Consider the following 23,973-nt stretch of genomic DNA (forward strand, 5'->3'; position numbering starts at 1 on the left):
GCGTGTCTGAAGAGAAATCTCTTAAAGGAGCACACTCAGTGTAGGCTACCCAACTACTGAACTACCCGAAGCTTTGGATTCTCCAAGCTGCGCGTTGGAGAACTTGACTTTTCTTTAGAGATTGCCTTTTTTCTGTTCAATTGTGTCCAATTCTCAGAGACTGCCTGGGCAAATCCCTGCAGTTTTCTTTCCAAAGCTTCTCAGAAATGGTTTGCCGTTATCTTCTTCCTGGGGCTGAGAGAGAGTAACTACCCCAAGGTCACCCAGGTGACGTTAAGGTGAAATTAGAACTCATGGTCTCCTGGTTTCTAGCCTGTTCCCTTAATCACTGCACCAAACTAACTTTCTGAGAAATTGCCTTTAACAAGTCCCTAATGTTCTTTGCAGTGGTTTACAAATACTTGAAGGACTGTCACAGACAGAAGGGTACAAATTTATTCTCCGTAACTAGATACGGTCTTAAACTGCCTCTGCAGGTATGAAAACCAAGCTGCATTCTAAGAAATATAAAAAACAAGGACAACATTCTATAGAAATTACACTGAATTTAACAGAGATTATGTTAAATCCTATCATAATCAAAAGAACAAGAGAACAGTAATATTAAATACTACTGATGATGGCAAATTCTACAAAAAGCTTTCAATCCTCTTAAAACCTAGGGCTGGGGAAAACTGCAAATTTTCTGAATAATTGTCTATTAGATAAAATTGGGGGAATCTTAGCAAAAGGCAGACCATGCTGCATCTCAATTAACCTAGGTAGTTAATTCTAGGTTCATAAAGGAAACCATATTGATTTCTTTCCTTTTGGCCTAGAATGATACACAAATCAGGCCATTATGGCATATTCAACAACTTATGATTAAAGCATTGCTGAATGTTATCTGCAAATATAAATGTTGCTTTTGGATTAAGCTAAGAACAGAACTGTGTCCAGCATAAAACTCATTTATTACTCACCCGCGTATTATTGCGTTCTGCTTTCAGCTCAGAGATTTCCTCTTCCCTTTCCAACAGCTGTTCTCGACATGCATTGAGTTCCCTGGTCAGTGTTGCAAATTCCTGCAAGACAATCATAAGCTCCACAATTGAGTTAGGTTCCTATAGATTTTGCCTAAATAAAAGTAATGCCATAAAAATGATAATTGCATCCCTATCCTTCCCAGCCTCCCTATCCTACCCAAGAAGATCACAAAATATTTCAATTACCCAAACTGGATTTATGTTGCCCATCTGATTATGAATTATAAAATCAGCTAAATAAAATGCATAGTCATTTTTCAGCAAACAAAAATTTTAAAAAATGTTTTTTATTCTGACACTTATCAGCAGGTTTTTATACTTCACAAGGTATTCAAGTGTTCCAAAGTTACATTTATTACTTTGGTGTAATCTGAAATGACAGTAAGATTCCACTACCACCAGTACCTCTGCCCTCAGTTCCTTTCCTATGTGAATTCAAGAAAATAAGAAACAGCAAGTAAAGTGTTTCAGTCTGTTCATATAAGACAGTTACTAGTAAGTGCATTTTTAGTATATAAAATATCTTGAGACTTATATGCCAGCTCAAATTGCCATCTAATTTTTTATAGCAGAACAAAACATAGTTTTGCTTGTTTGTTTTCCCACCAAGCAAGATTTGGATCAGCTTTCTGAGTTTTTGTGCATGGCTTACACTGGGGCCTCCTTTAATTTTATTCGCACAGTAAACCCAAGAGGTTTTTTGGGCTGAGAATGGCTGCCTAACATTATTCAATGAGTTCTGAGCTTGAATCTGGGCACGTTAAGACCTTAAGATGACTATAATCATTATGCTACATGGATTCTGTGAAGTTAGAATGGTGTAAGCATTTTTTTCATTATCAAAGGGTAATATCACCTGAAAAGGAGGGGACAGCCCTGGTATGAAAGGTTGTACTTACAGTCCTGGTGTGATAGAAGGTTCTTCCACTCACATGCACAGAGACATGGTTGACTGGTCTTCCTTGCTCCCATGTAGGATATCCAGATCTCCCACCCTCAACTGTCTTGCACCCTCCTACAATTTCTGGGCAAGAATCTACTCAGTAAATATCACCATTATCCTCTTCATTCCAGAGAAAGTGCTTCTCTGCACTGACTTACATTTGGAGAGGGCAGAAGTAGCATACTGCTTTCTTTCCTTCATTCTGGCTTAGACAAGCAACCAGGCAAATGATAAAAGTTAAATTCTCTATTAGAACAATTCAATAAGAAATGCAATACTTTCTAATGAGTAGCAAAGTTAAGGTACTTAAGATAAAGATAAAGCCAGAAAGAGAAAGGGAAATAGGAGAAAATAACAATTGAGTCTGTAGGATGTTTCTCAGTAGCTGCTCCTCTCGACAAGAAATGCATATACAGAACACATAAAACAAGGTACAGCTCAGATCATTTCCCATTAAACAAATTAAGGTTATAATTTGCATCAAGCTTTTACTAGTTCTTAGACTGCTGTTGCATTCCCAATTTCCAGCTTCTGTGGAACTGGAGTGCTGCTTTTCTAGTTGTGAGCCAGCTGGGAGAGATACTTTGTCTTCTCATGGGAGGAAATCACAAAACCAAGACAAAATTGATTTTGCCACCATCATGCACACTCTGAAGGAAATCTCTTCACTACTGATTGTTTTTTAACTCTAGACTGACAGGTTAGATGTTGGTTCTTCTCTTACAGGATGAGATTTTTTTCACACTAGCATTCCATGGTGGCCTCCCATTCAAATAGCAATAGCACTTAGACTTATATATTGCTTCACAGTGCTTTACAGCCCTCTGTGAACTGTTTACAGAGTCAGTGTATTGCCTCCAACAATCTGGGTCCTCATTTTACCAACCTCGGAAGGATGGAAGGCTGAGTCACCCTTGAACCGATGAGAATCGAACTGCTGGCAGTCAGCAGTATTAGTCTGCAATATTGAATTCTAACCACTGCGCCACCATGGCTCTGTCAAAAAATAAACTCTAAAACAGTTCTCAATTTTTAGCTTACAATTCATCTATACATTGTATATCACTCCAGTCTGAGTACTCTCCATGTCAATATTTTTCTCCCGTGGACCACAACATAAGAAAGTCTAGCACTGGTTAGAAATACTAACACTGATTAGCTTCTAAACCCAGACAAGATCAAACAGGTGCTGTCACCTGCCAAAGTGAAAGTACTAAACCACAGTTCATAATTTATCATTTGCCACTGAATGTTGGTGGCATTGTCCTGGGGGAGAAGCAAGAGAATCAACAAAAAGGTACTGATTGCGGCTGCCCTCTCTGACATACAATATTGTCTCTGACAGTGCAAAGCTACAGCTGCCCTTCAATGAACCTTTCACTGCTATGAGACACTATATATTTTCAAGAAAACTCCGATAACTTGGTTTTTTTTGCCTTTTCATTAGGATGGTGTTGCCATGTGTTTATCAATTAGAGAACCTGCTGTGATGATGACTCTGTTAGAGATGTAAAACATTCCTGATGATAGGGAGAAAGAAGAAAGCTAAAAAAACCAATAGCCATCTCTCACTTACTCTCTCTCAAATATCCCTTCTATAATTCCAGAGGACTTTAAAAAGTAAATGACAATTGGAGAAATTTCTACAGATACAGTTTACCTCAAAAAGGGCAGAAATAAAGCAGTGTACGAAAACAGGGAAATACAATAGGAACTATTTTGGGAGATACTTCATTCTCTTTGGCGAGAAGGTGAAGGTATTAATAAATTGTATTTTCATAATATAGAGCCGTGATGACGAACCTATGGCACGCGTGTCACAGGTGGCACACGGAGCCATATCAGTGGGCATGCGAGCGTTGCCCTAGCTCAGCTCAGTGGGACCGGAAGTTGGCAAACGGGCCGTTTCCGGAGGGCCTTCAGGGGGGATGGGGAAGGCTGTTTTAACCCTCCCCAGGCTCCTAGATAGGCTCTGGAGCCTGGGAAGGGCGAAAAACGGGCCTATCGGGCCCACAGTGCCATCGCATGCCAAAAGGGGGGGAAGCGCTGGGGGGGGTCATGCATGCATGTGCGGGGAGTCACATGTGCATGTGGGGGGGGGCAAGGCACATTGAATTATGGGTGTGGGCACGCACGCGCGTGACTCCCCATGCTCCCCCTGCTTTTGGCACGTGACGGCAAAAAGGTTAGCCATTACTGATATAAGCATATGAAATAGCTCAGAGTGCTCTTAATGGGCTATCTTTCCCAAATATTAGAATGCAGACAAGAGAACGGCATTCAGATAATCAGCTTGAATTTTCTCTGGCTTGATATTTTGGTAATATAACTGTAGTGTAGCATAAGAGAGGGACATGGTGGCTCAGTGGCTAAGACACTGAGCTTGTTGATCAAAAGGTCGGCAGTTCAGCGGTTCGAATCCCTAGTGCCGCGTAACGGGGTGAGCTCCCATTACTCGTCCCAGCTTCTGCTAGCAGTTCGAAAGCATGTAAAAAATTCAAGTAGAAAAATAGGGACCACCTTTGGTGGGAAGGTAACAGCATTCCATGCATCTTTGGTGTTTAGTCATGCCGGCCACATGACCACTGAGACGTCTTCAAACAGCATTGGCTCTTCAGCTTTGAAACGGAGATAAGCACCGCCCTCTAGAGTCGGGAACGACTAGCACATATGTGCAAGGAGAATCTTTACCTTTACCTTTAGCATAAAAGATGAGAAGGGAGAAATCCTCCTGTGTGTGTCTTTCACTGAGGCAAAATCCAAGTACATGTATACCACAAGTAGTAGTGGGTAAGAAAAATTAGGAAAGTCAATGCAAAAGATAATTATCTGATTTATTATACTGTAATGTAAGTAACAGCAGGTTGACTTGCAAGGTAACCTTTGAACCAGAGATCCTTGCTTGCATATTGTAATGTGAATATGCCTGGGGTGAAACTACATTTCATTTGTGCTTGAGGCACAGTAACTAATATGTGCTCAACTGATTGGTGTTATGTCCTTAGTGTTAAAAGGGAATGCTGCATGTGACATGGTTATACTGTAACTAGGACTGGTAACCTACTTCTTGATGAGTGATGGAGGTCAATATTCATGAGCCCATTGGTTGGCGAAGATGGTTTATGGAAGATTGCAACTTGGACTTTAACAGAAGTAAATGATAAAGCATATGAATTAATGAATGAAATGAATGAAAGAAAAAATAGGTACTGTATATTTTTGTGACTGTGAAACAAATGAAAGGGGAATGATGAAATAGATCTGATTGACAATGACCTGATTTAAAGTAATAGAATTGATGAATACACACAGGGAAGTGAAGGTGTAGGTTTAATTATGAACAAAAGCACTAAAATATATCTCAGAAAGTATGATTTGGTATCATCTAAGTTATTGTGCATGTGCGTAGGAATTCATTAGGTAGTAAAATTGATTGATTGACTGACTGACTGACTGACTGACTGACTGACTGACTGACTGGGGGATAGTGAGAGAATTAGTGAAGGATATTAAGATGAAGAGAGATTGTACCATTATTTGGTAGAGTCAAAAATCAATTTTGGGAGAAAATGGACATTCAAAGAACTAAATTATGTCAGAATGAAGGAAGAATGACTACAGGAAGAAAAAGGTTGACAAATTAACAAAATTAACAAAAATGATTGACAAATAGCTGTAAAGAAAGGCAAGATGAAATTGCTTGGAACAAATAAAAATAATCATGTTACAAAGTACTAGAGAAGCACATGGAGTTATGTTAATAGGAAGTATGAAAAAGGTTGCTTGATGGAATGATGAAGGGAAAGGGGTGTGGGTGGGAAGAAATCCATATATAAGAGAATAACCGCTGCAAAAAAATGAAGGGAGGAAGACAGAAGATCTGTGGTGGAACTACCAGCTAAAGGAAAGGCAAGCACTTCTAGGAGGAGTAAAAAGACATTCCAGCTTGGAGTCAGTTCAGGGGACAAAACATCAGAGGTCTGCCATTTTCCAAGGGAAGTCTGATGAGATGTTTGTAATATAAGGTAAGCAATGATAAAGTATCTACTTTGGTTTGTTCATGGATTAGTTCTGTTTGTTTGCACCTGGCCAATCAGGTGTTTAATAAGAAAATGGTCATAGCAAAATATATATCAAAAGGAGTAAGGAATTAGTTAAGGTACAGTTTTGATGGAAATAAAACATTGTTTGGAAATCTGTGATAAAGGCTATGCAAGAAGACTTCAGCAGAGTAAATAGAATTAAAATTAAAAGTGGTTGTAGATGACCAGGCTGAGCACAAGGGGTCAAACGTGTCATCAGTTTGAGTCCCTCATCAGTGTTGAGTCCCTTCCCACCAATAAGAGATAAAAGTCCAGCCCATCTTGAATTCCATTGATTCTTATCTATCACCAATTTGCTTTGACCATTAATAGTTCAGATTCTTGTACAGTGCATAAGATTGCAATAAACCTTTATATTCATTTGAACTGCTTGGACTTCTGGTTTTCCTGTACTTGACAGTGGTAATAAAATTTGGAATGCAACTGAAGTTAGGGAATGTTGGAAAGAGTGTTTCTATCAGAATTTATAGAGTTGTAGTAGAATTGAAATAATTACCATAAATTGTGAACCTCAAAAATGCTGTGAGAAAGTTGAATAATGTCAGGTTGCAAGAATAGATGATATAACATGGAGAAATACTTGATATTTGATATGATTTGCTTATGGTGAGGCTAGGTAATTAACTGTTCCACCTTATTGTAAGTACTACATCTATGTCTGATGGTTAGAAATATACTATTATTATTCCCTTATATAAAAGGAAGAGTAGCAAGAGTATATGCAAAAACTACAGAGATTTTTTTTCTTATGAATGTCAGGAAAGATTTTAGCAGAATTTCAGGTCACAAGAAAGTTGCTTAAAAGGGAATAGTGTGATTGGTATACGGCAGTGGTGGGTTGCTACCGGTTCTACCCGGATCTGCAAACCGGTAGTGGCGGCAGCAGGAGGCTACACCCACCCATGCCAGATGCTTCTGCACATGTGCAGAAGCTTCATGCGCGCGCACAAGCGCACATGCATGCACGAGCAAACCAGTAGCAATGGGTTTTGCAACCCACTACTAGTATACAGTACAATATGTAAAGTTTTTTTAAAGAAACATTTAAGTATTTTTGCATGGGACTCAAGATTCCTTTGTAAGTTTGTAAGTTCCTTTGTAACAGCAAAATTCTGTTAATGTAAGTTAACAGTTAGTATTCATGGTTGTGCTTCTTATCTGGACTATCTCAAAGGGTTAACATAAATCTTGCAAGACTGAAAGTACTTTTCCCCTCTTTTCTCTTTCCCCTCCAAAACACTAGAGAGGGCCACTTCTGAAACTCTTGGGGTTTCTCCACCTGTAGAATGAGATAACTTTTACATGCCTGTTTGTCTAGTCTGCAGCTCTTCCTCCTGCCTATCAAGATAATTCTCACATGGCATTATAGATACAGATTTGTGAGATTTCCTTAATGTTTAAGCTAAACAGCAATTTAAAACTGTTACCTTTTGGAACCCAATATTACCTTGTCTCATTGGTATCATGGTTCTTGTAGATACATTTAACAAGTTTTTCCTCCTTTTATTAATGCAATTCTTTATAAGCTGATATTATGTTGAATGATAAAATGTACAGTCATAAACTTGGCAAGACACCAAGATCAGCTTTAGTTATGGCACCGGCCCAGGACACCAAAGCTTAAGGGGCTCCATTACCATCCTCCTTCCAAATTATTCTAAAAATACATTTTCACATCAGCAGGAAGTGGCACCATCATTCAACATGGCCTAGGGTGCCATATACTCTTAAGTTGACTATATGAATTGTTGTTGTTGTTGTTAGTTGAGAAGTCGTGTCCGACCCATCGCGACCCCATGGATAGTCTTCCTACATCTCACCCTATACAGCAAGAATGATAACACTTGTTGCTTTTAAATTTAAATATTTAATAATTATTAGTTTATGGTTTTTTCAGAAACAAAATCCAGTAATATATGAGGTTGTCAAACTCTTTTATATTTCCTATCAATTTGTTTAATTTTTTTAAAAAAACCTTTTAAAGTATCTTAATAAGATCCATACATCATAATATCCAGAATAAGTATATCCACTAAAATCAATGGAATTTTAACATGACTGACTAGAATGCCATCTATTTGAATAGATCAATTCTAAGCATAACTATGTCTGGATGGGATCCATAATAAACCATTCTTTATTTATTTTTATTTTTTCTAAATAGAAGGAAGAAAAAAATAATTCTGGAGTACTGGTCTCATTTGAGGCCTCTAATTGGAATAATGGTTTCTGCCAAACTTATTTTGTGAGTCAAAACAGATGCCAAAGCAATCAGTACTATTGACTAAGCATCACACAAATAATTAGCCCAATGGGTAGCCAGAAAAACCCTTCAAAACCCCTCAAAAAAAGGGGGAGGGGGCAGAAAATAATGTCCCAATCAATCAGCACAGTGGTTTCAAACTTCTCATAATTGTCAATATGCCTCTTTAGTTTGCAGAAACAAATATTAGCTGAAATGTTAGAAAATAAAATAGCAGTAGTGATAGCTGTAATAATAATAAAACAACAAAATTTTCTTAGCCATCTTTCATGTCTGGTGGCTTTGCCCAAAAATTAAGAAATATTGGATAAAAATAAAAATTTGGATATCAGAAATAATTGCGGAGGATATTGAGTTAGAACCAGAAATCTTTTTGTTAGGAATGCTTAAACAAAATATTCGAAAAGAAAAAAGTACCTAATATTACATATAATTACGGCAGCTAGGTTAGCCCTAGCACAAGTCTGGAAAACAGATCAATTGCCAACGGAGCAGCAAATAATTCAAAAAATTTATACATGTGCAGAAATGGATAGACTTATGTTGAAATTGAAAGATAAGGAAGACTCACAGTATTTTAAGATATGGGACAGTTGGTATGAGTGGATAAACCAATGGAAAAGAAGGTAAAGTCAAATTTAGTAAGAAATTAAAAGTAATAATTATACACCGTCATTAAGGAAAAAAAGGAAATAAGTCACTGTGTATATTTGTACTTATATACATTATATATAGTTAGTTTGTTTGTTGTTTGTTGATACTGTTGATACTGTTGATTGTATTTTAAGGTTGTGAATGTTTTATATAATTTTATTTTTTAAAAATCTAATAAAGTTTGTTTTTTAAAACTAAATAATAATAATAATAAAACAGCAAAATTTTCTTAGCCATCAGAGTTCAAGCTCAGTTTCTCTGAGATTGCATATGAGCACAGCTGAATACTTTCAGAACTGTCTCTGCAGCCATTATTTCAAACATAAAAATCTCTGTTGGATTATCTAAAAAAAACCCCCACTAGTTCACCATCCTATTTCTCACATGGTAAAGTGGGAAGCTTTTAGGAAGCCCACAACAAATATGACAGCCCCTTTCTCCTGTTCTTCCCCATTCAAAGTATTCAGAATGGGGTATTCAAAGCGTGCTGCCTCTGATTTTGGCCTTGGCATAAAAGCATCTTCAAAAAGAAGAGGGTGAACAGTCACTGTCAGTTGAACCCCTGTTATCAGTAGAACTTAATTTTGTAGCTATTTAAACATACAGACTGAAGTGTGTGAAACAAGAAAGATAAAAACTAACAGGAACTCATAATTAAGATGAAAGAAAGAGAGAACAAGGCCAAAAGTGCAGGAAGAAAAGAAAGAAAAAAGGAATATAAAGAAATGGGTTCTGATTTTCTTTTATAACAGTTATAAGCAGGGGTGGGTTCTAAATTTTTTTACTACCGGTTCTGTGGGCGTGGCTTATTTTGTGGGTGTGGCTTGATGGTCATGTGACAATTCTTTAGAATTTAGCAGAGGTACTGGTCTACCAGGCTTTTAACTGCTTGCAGAGCTGTATCGGTCTAGTCATTTGTTTTTGGAGACACTGGTCTACCCATTTATTTTTGCAGGCACCGGTCTACTCATTTGTTTTTGGAGGCACTGGTCTACCACCACACTGCCTTTTAACACTGATCAGCTGTAGGGCGGCCCTTTGAAGTCCCACGGCAAGAGTTTAAACAGTTTTTTTCCTTCTAGACGATCAGCTGGGACTCAGGAGGCAGCAATAGATTGGGAGTGGGGCCAAATAAAAGGTAAGAATAACGTGGAGGGGCACAGAACTGGTTCGGTGACAATATACCGGCTCGGCGGAACAGGGCGGAACCCACCACTGGTTATAAGTATAAATTTAGATTGACTTCTTTAAAATTACAATATTAATTTCATTAGAGGGAAATATTAAAATTGTCAAAGTACAATATACAAAGAAGCAATCATGTCTCTGGAGCTAACTTATCTAAAAGTACAGCTTAAAGCACAATCAAATCGTGCAAGCTTATTTGACCAGAAAAGACTATAAAAGAACTGGGGGAGGGGGGGGGGTGGAGAAATTAATTTCAGAAATTTTTTTAAATATCCTAATTTTAACATATCATTTCTACATAAGATTTCTACAACTCTTGGTAAACGCACTCTGGGAACATAGGCGTATAGAACAAAGTATAAATGTCTGCCCTTTTAATCAACAAACACAGCATGCAGTTTGAAACAGCAGGGGGGATTTAATAAACTGCAAATTCATACTCACTCAGCTATTACTCACTTCCAGAACCCTATACACAATTTTCTGTGATTGTTCAAGTAACCTAAAGCAAAGAACAAACATTTCTAAATGAGTAGTTTCCAAAAGTCAAGGGCCCCATTTCTTACATACAATTGCCAATCATACCAGGACACCTTTGAGGGGCATATTTGTTTCCAGGAAGCAGCCCTAGAACTATTAGCTCTTAATGTTGGTGGTATAACCAGCAGCACTAACACTGCCCAAGTCCTCTTGCCCTCACAAAGACTTTTGGCGCTACCAATTGCAACTTGGTTTCCATTCCTTAACACAAAGAAAAAAAAGCAGGATGTCATGCCCACAAACAACTTCTGAAAGAAGATGCAAATCTGTCTGAAAGCATAGACAGGCCTGAAAAACTAATAACCCTGGAGTATTTCTATCTAGAAAAAGGAAATGCTAGGATGGATAGGTATTGCAAGCAATACCCTGCTTACCTGAAACATGAACATGCTGAAATTAATGCCATTGGGAAGATGGATGTTTATGAATTGGTGCCCTGTATTCATGCAGGAAAATCATAGCCACCTTGATCAGTAAATCCATAGCTCTACAGACTGAAGGGAGAGTAGCAACTAAGTCCAGGAAAGAAGGTTAGAAGCAGCACAGATTCTAGATGCCACTGCACACCTTGGTTTGAGATTCAAATCAGTAGGAAATCACTTCCTATTGTACCTAGAAGGATGAGGCGGATTGGGCACTGTAACAGTGTCACCAAAGCTTGCAGAAATTCCCCATCTGCTGCCTGTGTTAATCACATCGCTTTTCAAGATACAGAGAAGGCAGATGTATAATTTGGTAAGAGAGGCACAGGAGCTACAAGCAGGAGCTGGGAGCCAGAAGAGCCAGCAGCCTCCCCCAGAGGATCTCGCAGATACACAAATGACCTAGTTTGCTTTGCATTGCTTGCATGTTCCCTACCCTGAATGTTAGAGGCAGAGGAATTGAAGCAGGAGCAGAAAGTAAATCACTGGATAGCCCCTTAATCCAAGCGGCTGCAGAGCCCAGGAGGCATAACCCTCCCTTGGTGACCTGGCATGCTCTCTGTCCAGCTGCTCAGCATGAACAGATACCATTACTAGGGCTCTCACTCCAAAAGATGAGCGCTTAGCAGGAAGGTAGCAAATTGAAGGCAGGAAGGGGAGAGTTACGCAAAAGTTAGTTGGAACCTTCAGCATGGACCGTAGCATATATATTGATAGAACTGGGTGACCCAGCTAGAGAACGGCCAAAGGGCAGATGGTTCAGTGAGGAAGGAGCAAGACCATAACATGAGAGGGCCAGCTCAAGTATTTAGCTTTTCCCATCCTTGTCAAGTTCTTATAGGATAACTGTGGCAGCTTAGCAGTAGAAGAGGGTTGGCACCACCATAAAACAGCAAGTGGTGAAGTCAAACTCTTTAGTTCAGCAGACAATTTATTAAGGAATTTCATCAAAATACAGACACATGTTAATTCAAACCCCAATCACTATGATGCTAACAACAGACACTTGCACTGCTTTCAAACAACTCCCTTACCCTTAGTTTAATTTTATGTTTCTGAAGAAAAACTCCCCATCCCCACAACAATAGTATTAAGTAGATAAAACAATGAAATGCTGACAATTATATTTCAATATACTGCTATCTCTATGACACTTTGTCAAGTCAAGTGGTACAGTAATGAGGCCAGGTGCTTAGACCAAGAATTGGTTAGTTAAAGTATCCATGTTTAAAATAAAATATTTTTTATTTAAGAAAATTTATATAGCCGCCCAACTCAGTCTGTGACTCCGGCAGGCTTACAAGAATAAAATATCAATTAAAATATTGGAGGGGAGCCCTGCTTCCCACATGTAGCTTTCACTAAACGCCTTCCGTTCCTAAGAACAACAGAGTGAAATAAAAGAAACAGTAAAGTCATTATCACTATACTTGTTATTTATTATATTTGTAAGCCATATACTTCCAATACAACCAACCAAGTCATCTAAGATTAATTCAAGTTAGCAGACTGGGTTGTGTTTATTCACAGATGACCACTCAAAGAACTGTACTTTTAGTTCAATAACCTTTTTTTCCTTTCATTGTGGATTTTCATGAGTCACAAACTGTCACTAGCCAGTTTACCAGAAGAAGAAATTTGTTATCATACGGCAACTGAAAATGTCAGCTCTTCCAAAAATTGCATCTGTCTTAGAATGATGTCCAATCTACAGCCCTTAATAAATAATTGAGCATATATGGCCATCAGATATGACTGAAGAGAAAAAATTGTCTATGGAGATACTCAATTAACCAGATCACCCATCCCCAGTCATCTTTCCTGGTTTCTTAGAGAAGCAATAAAAATGCTTACAAGGCAAAAGGATTCTAATAACAAGGAAAAAGCATACTTGATGGCAAGGAAAGCTATGACAAGTAAAAGGAGACAACACTTAGACATGATTCACTAAACAATCTTTATTCTAAAACACAGAACCTTTCTTTTCTCAATAAACCATTGTTTATTGTCATTACCTCACTACCTCTGGCCTCATAGATATATGCATGCTTAGAGCTACAAAAATGCATTTATAGGGTTACATCCCTGCCTTTTTAGGTTTGTTATTGTAGTTTCCAATTTCAAAATAAATGCAATTTTTGCTTTTACCAGTTGATAGGTATTGTGGTCTCTGTTATTAACAAACCCATAAAAGAGAAATTTCTTCTACAGTACTACTACTGCTCTTGTGGAGTCAGTGCAAAGCATAAGAGGCTATACATATTTAGTCAGTCTGTAGAAAAACTTGATAGTTGTCATTATTCATCTGGAGAAATGCCTTGCTGAAAAAAACCATGCCCTTTAGATAGAATGTAGAAGGCTAGGAATAAATTTGGTTTTATAAAATTATAACAGTTAAAAAGGAAGAACATAACAAACATCCAAAATTAATGAAATGAAATGAAATGAAATGAAATGAAATGAAATGAAATGAAATGAAATGAAGAATGAAGAATGAAATGTTTCAAATGATGTTGAGAAGTTGGGTGAATTGGAAGACAATATTATGTCTTCAAAAAAATGAAAGAACTTTAAAAGAATGAATTTACAAAAAATAAAAGTATGTTGTAAAGGATTGGTTTTTTGAAAAAGGAAGGAAGGCAAGATTTTTTTCACAAGGCACAAAATTCTCCAGCTCAATAAACCCAACATAATGGGCACTTAAAAAGCTACTTTCAATGAGTAAATGTGATTCAAGGAGGTAAAAAATAGGGTGTTTTTAGATTTAAACAGTTCCAAAATGGCATTGTGAAGAAAAAACCCATCTATGTGGTTTTTAGAGGCCATTTAGAAACAATGAAGAATACATCAATCAATCTGAAGTCAGTCTTTGAAAGACTCTGCTTATCAAGTTTTACTAATTATATAAATATAAAGAGGATACACTCACATTTCTTTGTAAATCAGATACTATACTATCTACCAGGTTCACGAAAGTAACTTAATGTGATTCAACTTTGTAAAAACATTTTAGAACAGTAATTTCCAACTGCAGAACCAGATGTAAAAATAAAGAGTTAATATTTGCCCCTTCTTAATATAGTTTGTATATTTTATTTCTTTCTTTGAATCCCAGATTTATTGAGCTGAAAGAACTCCATATTAATGTCACAAATGAAGGAATGTGCGGGAAAGGAAAAATGAACAGATAACCAATCCTTGAGGTGGGAAATATCATAACCCATATTCATTTGTCAATAGATTACATTAGCTGCTTATACATTTTTATGGAGTCTTCCATATATACTTTGTTATATATTAATCCTGCACATTCCACACTTTTCTATTTGACTGGCAGAATGAAAGCAAAATTCAAGCAGAAACTTTATTTAATCATATATAGACAAAGATATTACCATTTTGCTGAAAACTAGTTTGTTGCAGTGATTAAAATGCTGACCTAGAAGCCAGGAAATGGTCAGAACTAGGCCTCCTCAGGCATGAAAGCCAGCTGGCCAGTCACTCTGTCAGCCCAACCTATTTCATAGTTATTGTGGAAAAAATAGGATGCAGGAACATTATATATGTTTAGATATGTTTGCTACCTTGAATTATTTATTTTAAAAAGTAGAATGAAATAATAATTATTGTGGTTCATCACACAGTCATTCTGGTGTTTAAATTGGTTTGGCATTTTAATCGACCAAGGTATTGCACAGGATGTAAACTGCTCTAAGTAAAGCTGCCTTTTGCAATTGACTGATGGTGATTTCAATGGTGTTCAAATGGTGCTCCAGATGTTCTGGGATTGCACCCAAGGACTCCATTACTATTGGTACTATTTTTGCTTTCTTTTGCCACAATCATTCTACTTCTATTTTCAGGTCTCTGTATTTTGGGATTTTTCTCCAGTTCTTACTTTTATTCTGCCATCTCCAGATAGTGCAACGACCACTATCCAGTGTTTTTGTTTTTCTTATTGACAATTGTAAAGTCTGGGGTGTTATGTGACAGAAGCTTGTCTGTTTGAATTTCTAAAGTCCTAGAGTAATTTAGCTTCTTCATTTTCTTTGACTTTCTCTCTTTTATGGTCCCACCAGTTCTTGCTTGCAAGCAAATGGTATTTCTTGCAGCTCTTCTAATGCACCATTGTTCCTACTTTGTCATGCAGTTGTTTGTAATCAGTCTGTGTGATCTTCTTGCACAGAATGTAGCAACTCGCCATGGCCAACTCACTGCAGGACAACTTGCCACAAGAAAATTCAATGATGTAGGACAGCCATAACCTGATTTATTCAGTATTGTTGACAGAGGAATTAATGCAATAACAAACAGGAATAGTGATAGGGAGTCTCCTTGAAAGATCATTCTCTTAATATTAACCTCTCTCAGTCTGGCACCATTGACCAACAATTGTGTCTTCCACAAAGCTGCCGATGTTTCTACTGACTCCTGTTACTTCTAGGCACTTGATTATCCAATCATGTGGCAAGGAGTTGACTGTCTTCTTGTGATCAGACCAGGGGTGAAATCCAGCAGGTTCTGGAGAACCCGTAGCGGAAATTTTGAGTAGTTTGGAGAACCAGTAGCGGAAATTTTGAGTAGTTCAGAGAACCAGCGAATACCACCTCTGGCTGGCCCCAGAGTGGAGTGGGGATGGAGATTTTGCAATATCTTTCCCTCAGGAGTCGGGAGGGAATGGGGATTTTGCAGTATCCTTCCCCTGGAGTGGGATGGAAATGGAGATTTTGTAATATCCTTCCCCTGCCATGCTCACCAAGCCACACCCACCAAGCCACGCCCACAGAATCAGAAGTTTAAAAAAATTTCACCACTGGATCAGACCAAACTATATTCAAGTCGATCTTCCTTCTCTTGCAGTTTTCCAAAGTCACTATGTCAATTAGGAGTTGATCTTTTGTTCCTCTGCTTTTAGAACTTTCCTTTCAGCTCAGGTGGAAAGAACTTGTTTTCAACTAGATGCTGTTGGACTGCATCAGCTACAAACCAGTGAGCAATTTAAAAGTTGTTGGTAATCAGGTAATTGGTTTGTAGTTGCCTGGTGCTGTCCCTTTTGCTGAATCATTCCTTATCAAGTAGGTTTTGCCAAATGTTAGCACTCTTTAATTTCACCTCCTTGCAGTATGTTGTTAAACTGCTTGGTAATGAATGAGTGTAGACCAGTTAGATCAGAGGTGGGTTTCAGCAGGTTCTGACCAGTTCGGAAGAACCAGTAGCAGAAATTTTGAGTAGTTCGGAGAAACGGTAGTAAAAATTCTGACTGGCCCTACCCCCATCTATTCTCGGCCTCCCAAGTCCCAGCTGATCTGGAGGAAATGGGGATTTTGCAGTAACCTTCCCCTGGATTGGGGTGGGAATGGAGATTTTACAGTAACCTTCCCCTGGATTGGGGTGGGAATGGAGATTTTACAGTATCCTTCCCCTGCCACGCCTACCAAGCCACGCCCACCAAGCCATGCCATGCCCACCAAGCTACATCCACAGAACTGGTAGTAAAAAATTTTGAAACCCACTACTGAGCCAGATGTTTCAACCAAAAATCTGCAGTTCATCTTCACCTGGTGCTGACCAATTCTTGATCTTCCTTGCTCTTTTCTCTACAATTTCTGCTGTTATTACAAGTTGTTTCATCTCATCTTCTTTTTTATTCTCATCCGCCTCCTTTAACCAAGCTGAATCCTTGTATTTCTTTGGGTTATCACATATCTGCGCCCAGAACTGCACTGTTTCTTCCTTTTCAGGTATTAACTATAGTTTATTGCAGTTTCTCCATGGGTGGATTGATGAAATGTTTCTGATTTTATTTAAATTGGAGATTTTATCTATAGTATGCAATTCAAATTTCATAGATGATGATCTTTTGTTATTTGCTGATTTTTTATTTCCAGGGCTTCTTTAACCTTCCTTGTTTCTAGATGATACTTCTTGATGAAGTATTCTATAGTCTTCTAGTTTCTCAGCTTCTTTTCTTTAAATTGCTTAAACTTATTTGCATCTGATTTTAGCATGTTGATTTTATTTTCGAGTCTGATCTTCCATTTTAGTGGTGCAATGTTTAGCTTTCTTTTTCTTTGATTCTGCATCCTGGGTATTCAATTATAACTGCAGCCATACTGTACAGTATTCAGTTTGTTTCTTGAAGTGAGCTAGTGTCTATATTTAATATTACAGACTGGCATCTCTTAATATTTGTACTCGCTGTTTCTTTGGAACAATCTTCAATGAAGGCAACCTTATTTCATTGTTTTATGCTGTTCTTTTCTTTGTTTCAATTCTTCATTTTCAGTTAGAAGGCTTTTGTTCTTTCTGAAACGAAGGCAGAGGAGAGAGTGACTGGTTTGGGAATGAAAATGAGTCAGTAGAAATGCTGGCTGCCTCTACTGCTGGTTTCCTCTGGTTTGCCTCTATAGTCTGAGCTACTTTTGGCAAGGTTTTGATTTCTTTACCCTGGGTAGACCTTTGCAGTTCTCCCAATTCTGCTCCTGTGAATACTTTACTTTGTGTTATAAATTGCTGTTGATCTGCTATTCCCTGTTCTGTTACTTTCTGATTCTGGATGTTGCTCTTTCCAGACTAGCTATATTCTTTCTGATATCCTTTTCTTGCTGGACTTGATTTGTAATAACATATCATTATTTCTTTGTTTTCAATCTTTGTATATTTGTGACTGATAAACAACTTTTCTTCCAATAGTCCTGCTCCTGCTGGCCTTGGTTGCTCAGCCAACAGTCCTGAGACCTGTAGCCCATTTGTCACCAGAGGTCCAGGAATTCCAACACCTAGCATGGTCCTTGTTGACCTAGATGATTATCAATCTGGTATGGGTTACTGCAAATTACTGTGTACCTCATCATTTTATTTACTGGGGAAACATTCTTTGTCTGGGTCTTCTGATAAGATTTGCAAATACAAGTAGAATGACTGTTGAAAAGGTCAGGGAAAAATGTGCTACCATAACTAACTGTTCCTTGAGGGAAGAAATCTTGCAGTTGTGGCAAAACAGACAATGAGCTAGACGTTTTGGAATATTTAAACACCCATATTGTTGCGGCATAATTTTTAGAGCAAAAATCCAGGCCCATAATGCTATGAGATTTAATTCTCACACAATCAGTGAAAAATTATATAAAAGCAAATGTATCATGATAGCAAAACATGATAATGTGACAATGACAAAAACAAAGACTGCAAAGAGGCAAGCTAATCTGCTCAAAAGAGAGAGGATGTATTTCTAGATACAGTGGGAAGGAAAATGAAATGTAAGAGTGTTAGGTTATACTGAACTTCATATGGAACAGTGCAGTTGCTGAAATACTTTTGTTACGACTTCCTACTTCCTTTAATATACATTTCAATACAATATCCAACAAAATGGATCCACATGGAACTTTATCAAAAAAAAAAAAAAAACGGACTGCTGAACTCACTATAGCACAAACCAACACAAACTATGAAAAGGATAAAACCACTACATTAAAAACATCTCAGAAACAATAAACAGACTGCCATTTGACATTATTGTAGCATACAAACCAACTAAAGCTCTCCAAAATCTACATCTACATCTACAACACAAGAGTTTAAGGCCACTTATGTAGGACAGGTAGGCAGAAGACTAGCAGACTGCATCCATGAACACCAACTAGCTATCAGAAGACACAATGAAAACTCTTTAATTTCATAACATATGGATAAATGTAATCTGAGAAAGCTTCCTAGATCAAGCTACCGGTAAATCAAAAATGGTAGGGAATTCCTGGAAGCTTGGAAGTCAAGCAAATCGGCCATCAAAAGGCAACTAGAGATAAATAACACACACCATTCCAAGACAATAAAAAAGCTAAAAAGGGAACTAAAAGACCAGAACACCTCCTTGAAAGTAATCAACACTCAGTTAAGCATGAAGTAACACCAGGATTATCACCAGACAAACAATCAAGCAGTAAATAATACCCTAATAATGGAACCACCAACTCAGGCAAACAATCAAGCAGTAAACAGCTTAATTAAAGAATTACCAAAGAGAAAACAATGCCTCCACCAACACTGACAAGGCAAGCAATGGTATATAAACACAGCAAATCCCACTTGCTTCTAGTACTGAAGATGTTATCTAGTCTGGTAATAAAATGTTTGCAAGCAAATAACTAAGCTCATAGAACATCAAAAACTCCATAGTTGAACCCTGAGCTACATACCTTCTCTTCTATTAGTATATCTTTATTACTTGTCATTCTTGCAATTTTTGCTAAAGGTTTATTCTTGAATATGATAATTCCTTCTTGTCACTGTATCCAAATCTTATTTATTTATTTAAATTTATTATAGCCACTCAACACTTATGGATTCTGGGTGGTGGTACAAAACTAAACCAAATAAACAAGCACACTCCAAATCCATAAAAACAAGCAAAACCTAAAACCACAAAGTCGCCCCAGACTAAAATGATCTAATACAAAGCAAAGCAAAAGACTACTACTTCAAAACAATATTAACCCCAGGCCTGGGTCCAAAGTCAGGCTTTCCAGAATCATAGGAGACAAGGTGCTATCCCTTTCATTAAATTGTAAATCAATTTGTAAAACCCTTTGGAATCCAACCTAGTAAAAATACATGCTTTTTGTAATTATTATAATAGTTCATACATGAGGGAGACAGTGTAATATTTGCTGTCAAGCCCTTACAGAAGGACACAGAGACTTTAATATGGAGTTTAAAAACATGAATCGAGGAAAAGATATAAAGACTTGGAAATGGAGTTCCCATTGATTAGATAAGCCATTAAGGAATCTTGCCATCAATTAATTGTTTATTGCTCCTCCTGTTTCTCTCCAAACTCCTGACAATTCTTACAGAGTTCAGAAACCTATAATAAGGAACCAACCTTCTTTTTAACAACAGTAACAACAAAATAAATGTTGGCTAAAGTTGCAGAAAAAAATGAAGCTTTTTAAACAGTTGTCTTTATCTGGTTCTTTCAGTTTTGATATGGGTTAGCAATATTTTGCAGGAATCTGAGGCCTAAGAATAAGGTCACAAAACTGATGGGGAGGTACAATCTGTGATTCCAATTCTCACACGTATGACTAAAGCCAGAATACTTAGGCTAAAATATGGGGAAATTCCTTCTGTACCGTGCTGTGCTGAGCAAAGGTAAGGGGCATGAAGCCATGGAGGTAATGAGTGTTGTATGCATGGGAACTCAGTGTAATGCTTTCCCAAATGGATTATGAGCTTGATGACAATCTATTTCCTGCAACTATCAGAAATTGTAATAAGAAAACCAAATAAAATTAAGTGACTCTTCAGATTTCATGAGATTTCAGCTGAACCACAAACATTGGAATCAATAATTTCCATTTTCACAAGGCTGAATGTGCAAGATATACACATTACATGCGACTGAAGATTTTATGAAGTTGCCCATGGCACCAGAATAAAATAAGTTCTGGCGCTTTACAGTTGAGCAGTCTAGGCCTTAAAGGTTACACAAATGATTAAATGTCAATGGGTAGTCTCACATATCTGACCTTTACTTAATTTTCAGATGTTATCACATCTGATATTGGGATTGATTTGTTTCTGAAGAAGCCAGATCTGGTTGTTTGTTTATTGCAAAATGTACAATATTTTATGGACATTTCAGAAGGGGGTGGTCTCTTAGAAGGGCACTCTTCTGAAACATAACTAGGTTCTTCAAATAATACACATAGATCTTGTGTGTATTGACCTAGCCCTTCTCAGAGAGAAGAGCCGTCCAGTCTCCTAGCTGCGTGAGTTCAATATTCAAAACCACTGATGAAAGAGAGGAGGTGGGAATGATGGAACCAAAGAAAATAATGTAGGGAACTCAAAGAATATTTCTTCTCTTGACAATAGAGTGCCATAATTCTTCAAATATTTTATTGATCCCCAAGTAGAATTGTATTAATGCATACAAAATCTTTGCAGTAATAGATACATTTCTCCTATACTTTTCCTGGCAGACCCTTTAAAATTGGGATTTAAGCCTCATTAATTCCAACCCACATCTGAGTTAACAATTGAAAATCAACAAAATATTATCTCACTGAGCATTTATCTTGTCTTAGGTTATAGCTTTTGTGACTGGCAGTCATCTGTTTGAAACATTCATCAAAAAAGCCCTGAACAGTGTCACAAAACTGACATAGTTATTCACATCTGGGCTGCCTCTCTCTCTATCAGAACACTAATTATAAATCCCACATTAATTCAGTCCAAGAGGTCTTAGAAAGATGTACAACTCATTGAGAAAGGAAAGTACTAAATCTGCCCTGATTTCATTGTACATCAACCAAAAAAGCAACAGCTCAGCGATTGAGAACTGATGCAACTCCCACTACCGCTGATGGACCCTGGATTGCATGTGAGTTGTCACTGGGAATGAATTCCATCCACCATATTTGTGGCACTGGTTTATTACTCATTAGCCAATCATTCTCAGTTGCCACACGATTATGACACTAAAAAGATGCTAGCAATTTTTTCCACATACAGTTCAAGAGATTTACAAGTATAAGCATAGTTTATTTCTGGCGTATTGGTGCTTTTTCTCATTCTTCATGGATGAGATGAGTAGCTGTCAGAGCTTCATTCAGGCCACATTTAACAATGGAAGAGTTAAGGATAAAGCTGAGGTAGATATGTTGTTTTTACTACAGATACAAGAAGACCTAATAATAAACATCATACACCACAGAATCCAAACTACATTCCACAGAATCCAGCCTCTATTTTTTGTTTCTCTTTCTCCCATCCTTATGTTGTGACAGACTTCTTGCTATTTGTTTCTCAGCCTTGGATCATAATGGCACCTGCATTGTCTTTTGATAAAAGTCCTGTCTTGTTTGCAAGCTACCCACTCATAGTCTAAAAGCTTGTAAGATAAATCATAGATAGATCCAAAAGCTTAGATAAATTCACACATAATTCTTACACCGAATATTATGTAGAAACTTGTGTATAAGTAAGCACTGCAGCTTGCTGCAAAACTAGCTTATGTAACTTCAAGAACACATGGCACCACACAGTTTAAGAATGCTGATGAGGAATAAACCATAATTTAAATAATTACAGATGTTAGAAATTTACTATGATAATCATACTCTATATTTCAAAATTGCTGTAATTAAATATGAATAATTAAGACTAAAGAGCTCTTTTCTTTAGCCTGAGGCATTTAAAACTACCTGGCGAAAGGAGCAATTACAAAATAAACTAATTCCATATGTAAAATCAGAGAAATTTTCAAGATTTAAGATTTAATGTTCATCACATAATCTTTATAAAACATGTTGCCAGAAGTAGAGTGGATAATGTCATCTATAACAGATATGCAGTCCAGGCCATTTATGATTTATACTACTACAGTACTTGTGATCTTTGAATGCTACTTGAAAAAGCCAATATTATAACAGATGGGTGAAGTTACCAATGGATGTCAAAATGACTTAAGTTTATATTTTGCAAGAATCAGCTGATCAAAGCATTTATACTGCTATTGTAAAAATGCTAACTGTCCCTTCAGGGAGAATAGTGATGCCTTTCACCACAATCCTAAATTGAGTACCTCAGTCGTTTTAGCTAGATTAAATTTATATTTATTAGGGCTGGACAAGTTTGGTTTCAATTCAAAAGAGGTGCTTTGGAGAGCTTAGGAGTGTGAATAAAACACCTGCCTGTAACTCATTAAAGCAACTTTTCCAGCTGCAGCTGCACAATCCTGAAAACCGAAACAGGTACTTTAATTTCTCACAGTTAACAGTATTCGCTCTAGCATTTTTTTTTCAAAGAATCTCTTCCTAAATGAATCCAAAGCATTACACATCCCTAAAATTATTCTCTCTCCATTAAATTGAAAATGAGTCTGTAACTTTTCAAAGAATCTAATGGACATTCAGCTGTTGAGGTGGTTTTTCATTTTCATGGTCTTCATCTTGCATAGCTAGACAGACTATCTTTTCTAAATAGTGATGGTAGAGAATTGTTCTAAATGACAAATCCAACACTACTTTAGAAGCATTACCTCTGTCAAACATTGGTGACAAATAAGAAAGCAATGAATACAGTATCATCATTATGTCTTAATGCTTTAGTTTAGAGATTACAGTGTAAAAGCTATTTTCTCTGTGGTAAATCACACAAGATCAATACTTGCGCCTAACTATACCTGCTGCTTGTTTATATTTCAGCTAACAAAAATCTGGTCTATTTATCTTCTTACCTGAGGTAGAGCAGAGTTTAACTGTCTCTGCAATTGGTCTCGTTCATGCAAAGTCTCTTGGAGCCGGCCCTGACTCACAGATAGTGTCTCACGTGTTTCCCGAAGAGTCTCTAGCAGTTTGTCTCTCTCATCAAGCATATTCACCATCAGCTGTTCAAAGTTGGCATCAGAATCAGAGCCTGGCTGTGGCCCTAAGGGGTCACCCTCACTAATGGTAGGCATTACCTCACACATCATGGCAATATTTTGCAAATTGCCTGTGCTAGAGGAAGAGCTTGAATTGCCAAGGAAATCTCCCTAGAATGCCACTTAAGGCAGTAGAAACAGCAAGTTAAGGTCACATGGTTACTGTAGGCCACTGCAGATTGTGGCAACTATCAAATGTAGATGATAAAGTCCATAAAATCTCCATTTCCTTTTGCAAATAACTGAAACTAACATTACATATCTAGAAAAATCAAAAAAAGTCATCACATCGTTAGGCTCAATGTATATATAAAGTAATTAAGATCAGCAAGGCCCCTAGATTGAACTGACAATGTAATCTTGTGAGAGTCATTCCCATAATCTTCGACAGATATTCCTTTGATC

General features: G+C 37.4%; 1 protein-coding gene across 1 annotated transcript in view; it reads right to left on the bottom strand.

The window, feature by feature from the left end:
* PPFIA4 (PTPRF interacting protein alpha 4) overlaps nucleotides 1-23,619 on the bottom strand; it is an 85,117-nt gene extending 61,498 nt beyond the window's left edge. Inside the window, exons 1-2 of the mRNA XM_070941114.1 lie at nucleotides 23,383-23,619; nucleotides 963-1,064 (exon numbers count right to left, since the gene is read on the bottom strand). Coding sequence (XP_070797215.1) covers nucleotides 963-1,064; nucleotides 23,383-23,619 — 339 coding nt within the window. The remainder of the gene's footprint in view (nucleotides 1-962; nucleotides 1,065-23,382) is intronic.
* Between the last annotated feature and the right edge of the window lie 354 nt (nucleotides 23,620-23,973).

Source organism: Pituophis catenifer, unplaced genomic scaffold (genome assembly GCF_029215685.1).
Source record: "Pituophis catenifer annectens isolate HBS135680 unplaced genomic scaffold, rPitCat1.0.hap2 SCAF_3, whole genome shotgun sequence".
Lineage (NCBI taxonomy): Eukaryota > Metazoa > Chordata > Lepidosauria > Squamata > Colubridae > Pituophis > Pituophis catenifer.